General features: G+C 43.6%; 1 protein-coding gene across 1 annotated transcript in view; it reads left to right on the top strand.

Moving 5' to 3' along the window:
• The window catches only part of LOC311233167 (uncharacterized protein), a 28260-nt gene extending 16028 nt beyond the window's left edge, over window positions 1–12232 (top strand). The window contains exon 2 of the mRNA XM_084320059.1: window positions 9740–12232. Coding sequence (XP_084176185.1) covers window positions 9779–10636 — 858 coding nt within the window. The 5' untranslated portion in view covers window positions 9740–9778 and the 3' untranslated portion in view covers window positions 10637–12232. The remainder of the gene's footprint in view (window positions 1–9739) is intronic.
• Window positions 12233–12621: the final 389 nt, after the last annotated feature.

Raw genomic sequence — 12621 nt, 5'->3', positions numbered from 1 at the left:
TTGGTTAAGGTTAGAGTTTGTCTTAGAGCATGGCGATAGAACGCCAGGTCGTTTGCAGGCTGTTCGACGCTGAAATGGGCAAACTCACTATTGGGCGCACATGTCGCATGACCTGGCCAATCAGAGCGCCGGAAACGCGGATGCGTTGTAAAAAGGCTACACGCTAGCGGGACGCTGAATGTAAATGCAGAGAAGCTACAGGCTAACATACGAACTAGCTTACAAGCTAACATAGAAGCTAACCAGGCCACCACACAGATTGGATTAGGAGCAATGCAGAGCATACAATGTAACACTGAAAAATCCAACGGAGGTGGCAATGAAGCGTCAAAGCTATGTAGATATAAAGACATTTCAGAAAAAGAAAGGAACTAGGTCCCAACGGCATGCGGAGGCGGCGAGGGACACGGCGCGGAGAGGATGGAAGGTGCCGGGAGGGGAAGGAGAGAGGCCTACGCTGACGCAGAGGATGGAGAGGGTGCACAGGTTGACCAGAACCGAGAGACAAGGACAAGGAGAGGAGGACGGGAGGAGGAAAAGACGGGACCTGAACCAATTCAAAGCAGATCAACTATGAAGAACGACAAAGGGACACGAGAAAGGGACATGAAGGACAACGGTGATCCGAATGAAGTTACAAGACAAAATCAATGTGGAAAAGTACCCAATACAAGCATACACACGGGGGACCTGGGGATGAGAATAGATGCAACAGAGGAAAGATAATTGAACAGTTACCCCAAGAAGTATAAAACTATAACACCAGAATTGGGAAAACATGAACATGCGCATAAGAAAGACGGATTCAAAACATTGACCGGGAGCTCTGAGGCCATCCACAGAACGAATGTTGGACTTAAATAGTGCGCACTTTGCCACTAGGGGGAGCCCTCTCACTAGGAGAGTCATTACTCCTCACCCTTCCAACGGGGAACAGAGGGATACAACTAAGATCCTCTAACACCATTGGAGCGCCAAATCTTGTCTTTTTTCGTTGAGTTATGTTAGAATCTGAGTTATGTTAGAATAGCAGTTGCTTTAAATGTGCACATGGACATTTGTGAAGGACAGAAATTCTAAAATGTTGGACATGAAGAGAAGCTTGGAGAATCTCCATTGGGGGTATCTCCATCACTAGGGGGGGGGGGGGGCTTCTCCAATAGGAGAGCTGATTCCCCTCCAAACCGCCAACGGGGGAAAAAGTTCTAACCATATAGCTTATTTTATTTTCATTTCAAGGGCTTGGGGTTCTCGGGGGCCTGGCGGTCGGGCGGGGGGGGCTCTGGGTGCTCGGCTTCGTGCATGGTGGACCAGGATATGGGGGTGTTCTGTTTCTCGGGGAGGAGGGCGGGAGGGAGGGGTTTTTCTTATGGGGGTCAGATCGGCTGAGCTTTGCCCAGTGGGGTCCTGTGTGTTGCGGGGTCGGTGGGCGTGGGGTGGTGCTCTCGGGGACATGGGAGGTAGCGGGCTTGGCTCGGTGGGGGAGGAGTCCCCTTCCCTCCCCTCTACTGGGCCTGGCCCAATTAATTCAGGGGACCCGTGGCGCTGGGGGCCCGGCTCCACGCGTATCGGCCTGGGATATGGGGGAGTTCTATGGGCTTAACTCAGGGGGGGGGATGTCGGGGGAGGGGGGCCATCGCTTACGCGGTTTGGCCCGGGAGAGGGGGTCTTGAATGTTGTGGGGTCGTTGCAAAACAGAATTGCTCCACCTGCCGGCCAAATCCTCCCCCCTAACCGACCTTTCAATCACAGTCGAGAATGCAGCTGTGACCGCCCGACCGCCAAGAACCTTGGTGTTGTCCTCGACGACCAGTTGAACTTCTCTGCTCACATCGCAGCGACGACCAGAACCTGCCGATTCCTCCTGAGCAACATCAGAAGGATCCGCCCCTTTCTGACAAAAGAAGCCACCCAACTCCTCGTCCAATCAACAGTCATCTCCCGCCTCGACTACTGCAACGCACTGCTTGCTGGCCTCCCGGCCAGGGAGCGAAATTAACTTTTTGACTCACCGGCCAGTGGCGGGTAGATGGGAAGAATCTACCCGCCAAGCATATTTCTTACCCGCCAACTTTTTTTTGATAAATTTTTTTTTTATTATTATTTTATATAGATTTTTTTTTAATAAAATATATATATTATATAATCATACTTGTGATTGTGTTATCTGCGAGACATCGCCACCTCGCTGTCTGCAAACAGCTCCACTGTCTGTGTGTATACTCGAGTGGCCTCCAGCTCCAGCAAGGATTCTCCGGGGGTGCAGCTGGACCCTAAACGCTACATTCAGCATGCAAAAGAATTCTCCGGCGCTGCACCTGGACCCTAGTCAGCAGCCCTCACTCATGCGATGTAAACCAGGGACTCGAATACGCATGTTGTTGTTGTAGGACATTGATGCCAAGAGCTATCTGTAGCTACTGCTGGATGGCGTTGGGACAACGCCTCAGTGAACTATTTAGTTTACTGCGACATTTCGTAGTGACTAGTTACCTATCCAACGGAGGTATTATGCACTGGACTATTGCTGGAGGATTTGTTGATGTCGGGAGCTATCCGTAGCTAGCCGGCTGGATAACGTTACACAATGCCTTGTGTATTAAACTAAGTGAATAGTTGACTGGGTCATTTTGTAACGGTAGCTAACGTTATCTCACGAAGGTCCCACACTGACTAGACTAACGTCACGGTGAGGCAATAGCCTCTGTTTACATGCAGACATACAGGGGTACGAGCAGCAGCAGCAGTGCTAACTAACGTCACGGTGACTCGGAGGCAATAGCCTCTGTTTACATGCAGGCATACAGAAACAGGTGGGGAGGGGGTAGCAGCAGCAGTGCGCGGTGCGCGCTTCATGTCTGTGCTGAGACAGCGAGTGAGAACTCCGCTAAAGAATTGGATCATGATTTTCGGTTTTCACATGACTATTTGATTGCCCGTCACACGGCGCTCAGACGTCTCAGTGGGAGGCGCCAAACGTAAAAACTGAGCGCAAATGGCGGGTGTCGCTCTCTAGTTTCGGTCCCTGCTCCCGGCCACTGCCACTAAGCCTCTTCAACTCATTCAGAACACAGCGGCCCGCCTGATCTCAAACCTACCGAAGTCGGCCCATGTCACCCCACTTCTTAGGGACCTGCACTGGCTCCCCATTGCTGCACGAATCCGCTTCAAGGCCCTCGACCTGGCATACCGTGCAGCAAAGGGAACCGCTCCCGCCTACCTCCGGTAAATGGTCTCTAACTACACACCCTCAAGACCCCTACGCTCTGCATCTTCTGGCCGCCTCAGACCTACTCCTATCCAAGCTCCGGGAGGGTCATCAAAGAGAAGTCGCCTATTCTCAGTCCTTGCCCCACAATGGTGGAATGAACTACCCACCCCAGTTAGGACAGCCGAATCACGTCCAATCTTTCGCTGTCGACTAAAGACGCACTTCTTCAACCATTATCTGAAAAAAAATTAAAAAATACAAATAAATCGAACCCTAACTAACCGTACTGTCATGCACTTGTCCTAATAAACTAACTTACACTGTAGCACTCAACACTTTGATGAACATTGTTGCTCAGCTGATAGAGTTGTGCCCTTCCTGATGGCTTGTCGTACAGAACTTGTAAGTCGCTTTGGATAAAAGCGTCAGCTAAATGACAATGTAAATGTTGATGTAAATGTTGTGGGTGGGGTGCTTGGTGACATGGGAGGTAGCGGGCTTGGCTCGGTGGGGGGGGGAGTACCACCCCTCGCTCCTCTACTGAGCCTGGCCCAATTAAATTCAAGGGACCCATGTCGCTGAGTGCTCGGCCCCGCGTGGGACTGACCTGGGATTTGGGGAGCCCTATTTCTAGGGGTGGATGGCGGGAGGGGGCGGTCCCTCTTATGGGGGTCTGGGCGGCTGAACGCAGTCATATTAATTCAAGGGGCCCATGTCTGTATACTGTTGTGTTATTGATGTTATTGTAGGTATTGTCTAAGTGTTGTATGTCTGTAAATGTGAATAGAAATGTAAGTAAAAAAAAATATATATTGGCATGAAGAAATCAGATGTCATGCTAATATGTCATGTTCTACAGTAGGACGTGCTACTATGATACCCAATAAAACAAGTAATTAGAATAATAGAAGCCTACTTTGCTGGAATGATTAATTTCGAACGTGTACAATACATCTGTGTGTTTGTGTGTGTGCTTGCGCGCGGAGGCTCACTAAGCCTTTCTCCAGGCATATTTATTTCTGGAGCATTTCTTTATCCACTCTGGTTGGATGGTGTATTGTACTTGTCAGGAGGAGACGTCAGCCACGGGGGGCGCCATCTTGTAAAACAGTTGTTGTTGTAGGTGGGTTTTTGTTTGTTTTTGTTTACCTGCATAGTTCAAGGAGGGTCTCCAGCTTCTGGGTTTTCCCCACTCTGCTGTAGTCAACATGGTTAGCTTGTGCCTCTGTTTGGTTAGAGTCGCCTTCACAGCCTCTTGGTTCTTCAGGAGACTAGAGATTATAAAGGGCGTTGAATTCCACCTTGTGGAAACCGTATCAGTGGCTCTTTCCTGCCCAAGTACGTTTTGCTGCTGGTGTAGTTAATCCGTATTGGCAGGGCTGTGTTTAAAGTGACCTACAATCTTGCAACACTTTGCCAACATGCCAGTAAACCCGCTGTCACCAAGGCAAACAGTGATGGCCCTCTGCAACATGTGAGCAACACACGACATGTGCTGGAAAGTGAGCTGTCTTGCTGCAGTGATCATGGTTCGGGCGCTGTTTGTTCCGAGTGTGGTGACCTTTTGTTGAACGTCCCAGGCCTCTACCACAGACAGAAGATCATGTTTGTTTTCTGGATGTTAAGGCAAATGTAATTTGAATTGCTTACCGAGGTCCAGTGATCCCCAGTCAGAGCAACACACTCTTTTGCTTCTTTTTCAGTGTTCATAAAGCTGCTGGATTCTCTTGGACATTGTCTTTCTGCACGGCAGTTTATATGTTGTGTCAGACGATGCCATCTGCAGCACATTTTCTAGCCCCTTATCTTCGACCACCGAAAGTGGTCTACAGTCCACGGCAATCCAGCAGTGAGTTAGTTAATTTGTTACACTTGGTCTGACAATTTCTTTATTTATTTTTACAAATTATATATATATATATATATTTTTTTATAATATTTTTGTTCTCACTTTTTCTGTTTTATTAATTTTTTTCCTCCCATCCCAATTTTGTCGTTATGCCAATTCCCTTCCTGGTCGTTGCGTGCATTGCCCCACTATCGGCCTAGGGAGGGTGTAGAACTACCACATGCCTCCTCCGATACATGTGGAGTCAGCCAGCCGCTTTGATCCCAGAGTCTCTGCGGTGGTAGGCGAGTGCATTCTCCACTGCGCTACCCAGCCGCCTGGTCTGACAAATTTTTGCTCTGAATCCCGTCATCTGGTCTAGTGTGGTTAGGCGACCCTGCTTGCTTGTACTCTGGGTAATGTTAACCTGACCGGTGTTAGATTTAGCTTCCGTGGTAGCTCCAACATGTTTGGCATTTAGGTGATAGTGTAGGCTAGAAATGCTCCGGTGATGGGCAAAGTCTTTGCTGCACAAAGTGCATGCTACCGTTCTCTTATCGACACTTCCATCTGGTTGTTTTTTATATCGAAACATCCCATTCAATGGGCCAAGCAACGCAGTCTCAACAGATTTTTCCATGTTGGCTATAACTCTCTGACGTCACTCAATGCACGCTGTGCAACTGAATAAACGGTATGCCTGGAACTGGTCCACTGAGAAACATTCTGCAGGGTCTGGAGTGCACAAAGATTAAAGTGCGATAAAATGCCAAATTTTTCTTTATTTCTTAACCTCTTCCAGTTAGCCATGTAATAAGCGGGATAAACGTGTTTTAAACGTAGTGAAGGTCAATTATTTTGCGACAATGACCGAGTAGGCTATACATTATCCCGCTTATTACATGGCTAACTTACTAACAATATACCTAATTCATTTGACAAATCGCAGTTCTGTGGCTCTGTCAGCCCAAATAAAGTGATTATTATTATCGCGGGCAGCCTCTGTTCTGGCTCCGCTGACACTCCGCTGTCAGTGCAGCGCGGCAGGTGTGTCTGATTTGCTGCACTGATGTGGGCTTGATTGCCAACAGCTGCGCACTGCGGTCATTATTGAAAAAACAGCGGTCATTATTGAAAAATAATGACCGCTGTCGGGGGGCTATTGACCAATCACAAGCAAGCATTTCGGCGAATGTGAAAACGCCATGTAATAATCAAGTATAAACATCATAACCATGTCACAACAGCATTTATAATGTATTTGATCATCAATACGTTAGTTTAGGAATAGGTTAAGGTGGAAACCCTTGAATCGTGGGAATTGTAGTTTTTTTCTGGCCATTTTGTAGCAGACATCCATAGCTCTGGATCTGCAATTTTTCAAAACTACACTTCCTGAAAGGATCTATGGGGTTCAAGGTTCATAGTTCTGTATGCATTTTTTTGTTTTTGACAAATATTGAAACAGTTAGTTTCTCTTCCTTATTGTTAGCATGCAGCAACAATTCGATATGAAATTTGTTTCAAAACGTTTGCACCGTGGTGAAAATAAAAAAAATACAGTAGATTACAGTAGATTTTATTATCTGTTCTTATGCACTGGTGATACTAAATTCAAATTTAACTCAGCCATTTGAAAGATAATATGTGTATATATAAATGTGCGAATTGGCTATAATAAGGTAATTTATACGCCTGCTATTATATATTCTATAATAATATTTCAAATGGCATGGGTCCGGATGGGAGAATTCAGTACTGTATCTACAGAACCTTCTGTTTAATCATCTTCCCTTTATTAATTTCCTTATATCTTTTGTACACATCAAGAAGGTACTGAACGAGATCAGTGGCAGTTTTTAATGTTTGGTCATTATTAGCATGGTGTTATTCACTGTCAAATATGCAAAGAAAAATCACAATTTAAGCAAGCCTAGTAATAGATACAATATTTCTGACACTGGGAATACATCCACTGAGGTCCATGGATGTCCCTAGATACCAAGAATATGCAAATGGACTTGTAGAAGTGGAGCAATATATACAGTAGACCTTATTATAGCACATTTATGGATTGTGCCAAATCTTATCTTTTAAATGGGCGAGTTCTATTTGGATTTAGTATCACCAGCTGTGCATGAAGAACAGAGAATGAAATCTACTGTATGTACAGTAGGTTTCTTATTCTTGCAAGAGTTCAGCCATTTTTAAACTGATTTCAAATCTGGTTGTGGCTAAATGCTCAAAATAGCGGATACAAACTAACTGCGCTTCAATATATGCCAATAACGTTCAGTTTTGTGGTATATTATCCAGAGTAATAAGAGATATAAAAAAAATGCATACAGAAGTAATTTGCTTGAAGTCACCTAGAGGCCTTTGGGAAGTGTATTTTTTCTTTTTAAAATTCCAACGCTCATTGAAAGCTCTGGATGTCCTCTTCAAAATGGCGTCAAAATGACTACAATTACCGACGGTCGCTTTTTCAAAATGGCCGACTTTCACGATCACAACAACACAAAAACGAATACTAAAATCGCACTAATAACACTTTAACCTATTGGTAAACTAACGTATTGATGATAATATACATTATAACTGCTGTTTTCGACATGGTTATGATGTTTTTTTTTTTTTATTGGCGTTTTATCGCTTTATTTCTACTGGGCAGTCCAGTAGATAGAGATAGAGGAGGAATGGGAGACAGAGTGGGGGGAAGACATTCGGCAAATAACGACGGGTTCAGGAATCGAACCCGGGTCGGCCGTGTCGCGGCTGAACGCGCTATGTGGTTAGCCACTGGGGCGCCCTTGGTTATAATGTTTATACTTGAATACTTTTGAAAATAAAATGATAATTTTGTCAGACAGTTACATTACATATTTCCACATGTTTCCAAAAAATAAATAAAAATAAAAAGCGTTATCCCGTGGTGAATATAAGTATAATTTCAGAATGATCCAGGATCATTCCCGGAAAGGCGAGTAATAGGGCGCTATTTGAATTCTACTATAAGCGTTGGTGTTTCTTGTCTGGACACGCTACTATTTCCAAATCAAATGTATATACTAGGTATTATGTTTCATCATGAATGCATGAAAGGGGGGGGGGGGGGTCGTTTCTGATACTTTGATTGCCAGTAACGGCATTCGTTTTTGAACACAAAACGCTGATCAGCTGGATGTGTATGAGAACATTGCACGATCAAGCTGAAATTGACGTCCTTACCTGTGATGGGGAGTATTCCAAAAATAATATTCCAATTGTTTGATCGCCATCTGGTCCATCTGCTGTCCATCTGGTCCACGACATAACCCACCACAGCATATGCATCGGATGTCCCGTAGACGTTTGGATGCGATCGATTGAACCTCTAGGCTTCCCTCTACTGAAAAACTGCGCCCGGAGACATTTGAGTGTAACACAGGGTCTGGAACAGGGTTTACTGCACTCGATACTGCCACCTGGGAGGATCTGGCCGGTACTGCACCCTCTGAGTCACAGTATGCCTTCTAACGGCAACATACGGGTCCCTGACATTGAATAGGATATTAAAATCGAAAAAAGGACAAACTATCCAAAAACGTAATATTACGTGACTGGCACTCAACCGCTGGCGAGCAAAAACGTAATATTACGTGTTTGGCACTGAAAGGGTTAATTTTTTATATCGCCCCGATTGCCATCAAACTCTATTTCATCATCAATATAATGCATTTGGGGCTATATATCACGTTCTGGAGAAAGCTGCAGAAAGAGATGAAAACATACTTATACATTAGACCATACTTTACTATGAATATGTGAATGAAAAAGTTTAACGTTGCTACACAATGAACAATACATATAGGACTTTGAATGGGCCCTAATAATGGCAATGTAGCAATAGAATTTAAAAAGTTATAGCCATGCAAAGAAGGGGTACTTCTCCATAGACAAATAGAGCCGGCAACCTATGGTATATAATGAATTTAACCCATGGCACCCAAAGTGTTAATAATGGTCAGCTAACTGCTAGCATCTGCAATGACGGAATTCTCTTCACAATTAAATATTACATTCATTCTCTTCACAATATTACAACCTCTAGCTGTAAAGACTACTATGACAGACGGATATGACCAAATCAACAGAAAAAGGTCTTTCCTCCTTTACCTTTCTTTCAGCCATAGGCCACAACAGGATTAACGAGCAGCATCAAGGCTGCAATGCCAACAGTTGTCTCTTAATTCATGATCTTGATCTGATAGATATATTACAAACTAATGATCAATAGGCTACTCTTTGGCTAATTATAGGCTACTCTTTGGCTAATCAATACATGGATTAATTGACACGTATAATTGATATTGCTAATATAATATCCATTCCATTGAATATATAATTTCAGACTGAATTATCTGTACTAGTGGTCTGTGTACTCTTAATTGCTCCCAAAAACAACACAAACTAGGAACAACAATGATATTGTTACAAGGACAGATACAACCACAATGTCATATTGCAGGCAACTGCCTGTTGGGATTTATCTCAGTATTTTATTAATGTTGGCCAGTTTTCAATAACCGCCCTTGGAGCAGATTCACTTTTAAATCACATCAACTAAATTTGGAGCATAAAACATTTTGAGAACTTGAGAAATACAAACTGAACGAATGCAAAATCTGAACTGTTCATTGGTGTACTTCTCTCTTCTCCAGGTACAATTGCTGCATTGCTCCCCAACAACAAGCAGAGATATGAATGAGTCATGGCCTCACTACTGTGACCAGTGTGAGAAGAGCTTCAGCAAAAAGTCTGCTTTTCTAAAACACCAGCGCATTCATACAGGAGAGAAGCCGTACTACTGTGACCAGTGTGGATCGCGCTTCAGTCGGGCTGAAAACTTAAAGAGACACCAGCGCATTCATACAGGAGAGAAGGCGTACTACTGTGACCAGTGTGGATCGCGCTTCAGTCAGTCTGGAGCATTAAAGGAACACCAGCGCATTCATACAGGAGACAAGCCCTACCACTGTGACCAATGTAAGAAGAGCTTCAGGACCTCTGGAGCCTTAAAGGGACACCAGCGCATTCATACAGGAGAGAAGCCCTACTGCTGTCACGAATGTGGAGCGCGCTTCACTGAGTCTGGAACCTTAAAGGGACACCAGCACATTCATACAGGAGAGAAGCCCTACCACTGTGACCAGTGTGAGAAGAGCTTCAGTCATTATGACACCTTAAAGAAACACCAGCGCATTCATACAGGAGAGAAGCCCTACCACTGTGACCAGTGTGAGAAGAGCTTTAGTCATTATGGCACCTTAAAGATACACCAGCGCATTCATACAGGAGAGAAGCCCTACCACTGTGACCAGTGTGAGAAGAGCTTCAGTAATTCTGGCAACTTAAAGAAACACCAGCGCATTCATACAGGAGAGAAGCCCTACCACTGTGACCAGTGTGAGAAGAGCTTCAGTCATTATGGCAACTTAAAGAAACACCAGCGCATTCATACAGGAGACAAGCCTTACTACTGTGACCAGTGTGAGAAGAGCTTCAGTAGATCTGACAGCTTAAAGACACACCAGCACATTCATACAGGAGAGAAGTGACCAGTGTGAGAATAACGGCAATCTTAAGTTTTTTCTATAATATCTGACATCCCTAGTCAGGAGTGATGCCACCCTTTGTATGTTTTGGGCATGTTTGGTTTGACATTTGCGTTATTGTACAGTTATAGTATATTCCTTACCGAGTTAGTTTTGTTTTGTTTTACTTAGGGATGGGTATCGTTAGGATTTTATCGATACTACTACTCTTATCGATACTGCTTAACGGTTCGGTACTTTATCGGTTATTTTCAATTATTATTATTTAAAAGAAATTGTATACATTTATTATTTGAACGGCTTAAGGCTATATCTGTACTTGATGTTTGTTTGTTGTGTTGCATATTTGAAATAAACTTCAATCAAATCAAACCCCTCTCTTAAAAACAAAAACCTGTGTTTAACCTAGCCATATATAAAACATCAATGCTAAAACTGTGAAACAAATGTCCTACTCCCCTAAAGAAAGAAATGTATAGCAAACATGACTCAGTTATCCAATAGTGCTGCTGCTTTTTATTTTGTTAAAATCTTTTAGGTAATAAGACTAAAAGACTACAATATGACTACAACGATTTCATGACGGCTTCCTGTCCTCGCGTTTCCATTTCCGGTTTAACGTTACATTTTGAACAACAGAACCCCCTGCTGGTTACTGGCAAAAACTACACTCCGCTGCATATACATTTATTTGGAACAACAAACGTCCACGATTAAAAAGATCCACTGCACAGAGAAATAAAACCGACGGGGGTTTAGCCTTTCCAGACTTCAATTATTACTTTAAAGCGTTTTCTTTAAGCCCACTGATCACCTGGTTTGATTCGCAAGCAGCGGTATCCTGAAGACCATTAGAGGAGAATATAGTGGCACCACATAGACTGCAGGATATAGTGTACACCAACTTATCAATTAAGCAATGCAACTTAAGATTTGGCCCTCTTATTACACATGTGATCCAGATATGGCGTGACACACAGTAAAAGTGTACTAACCAACATAAATGGCACAGGCATTCTCCCCTATTTAATAACAATTTACTCCTTATTGCACAACAACCTATCAGATACCCTGGATGGGAAAAGAAAGACATACATACATTGGGGGATGTCTTCGATGACCATGGTTTCCGCAGTTATCGAGATATATTCAACAAATTTAACCTCACCACTTCCACTTATCTCTTCTATCTACAAATAAGAGCAGCTTTGAGCGACGCTATTGGTACATATATGCATATGTATTGGGAATGCCCTCCTGTGAAAACTTTCTGGGAAAATGTCACCACTCAATTATCAGAATTTGTCTCTGACCACTGCCTTCTGTATTGTTGTTGAATGATGTTTCTCAGTTATCGACCTCTGTACATGTAAAGAGACTCATTTTGGCGGGTCTTACGGCTGCCAAAAAGTTGATAGCGTCACGCTGGATTCAACCGGATAAAATGTGCCGGAAGGTATGGATTCTCACCTATCTCGATGTGATTTATCTAGAGATATCCATTGCACAAATTTGAGGTGTTAACGAAGCCAGCATAGCAATCTGGGTAGCTGTGGTGGATAAGATAAAGGAACGCAGATAAATTAGGAATTTCCTGATGCTGAATGAAGTAGTGGATGTATAGTCCAAGTGGGGGTCCTGAGGGGGCAGAGGGGGGGGGGGGAGGGGAGAGCGAGCAAGAGCCCATGTATTGTATTGTATTTATTATTTTTATGTCTTTTAATCTACTTCATTCTGATTTAAATTACTGTACTGTCATTATTGTTATTATTATTTCTGTTATTGTCCTGTGATTTATCGTTGATTATTACTGTTATTGTATTGTTTGTCTTGTTTTATGTAAAAAGAAAAAGGGAAAATTAAAAACATTTGGTCAAAAAAACAAACAGATTGCTGCTAATTAAACACTTCATGGAAACGGAGTAACTTAGTCCGTTTCAAGTGTTGCTGCCACCGTTGCGTTGCAGATGGATGGTACACTCTGTTAG

Source organism: Notolepis coatsorum, assembly GCF_963971535.1.
Source record: "Notolepis coatsorum genome assembly, chromosome: 8".
Classification (NCBI taxonomy): domain Eukaryota; kingdom Metazoa; phylum Chordata; class Actinopteri; order Aulopiformes; family Paralepididae; genus Notolepis; species Notolepis coatsorum.
This window is presented reverse-complemented; position numbering and strand designations above follow the sequence as displayed.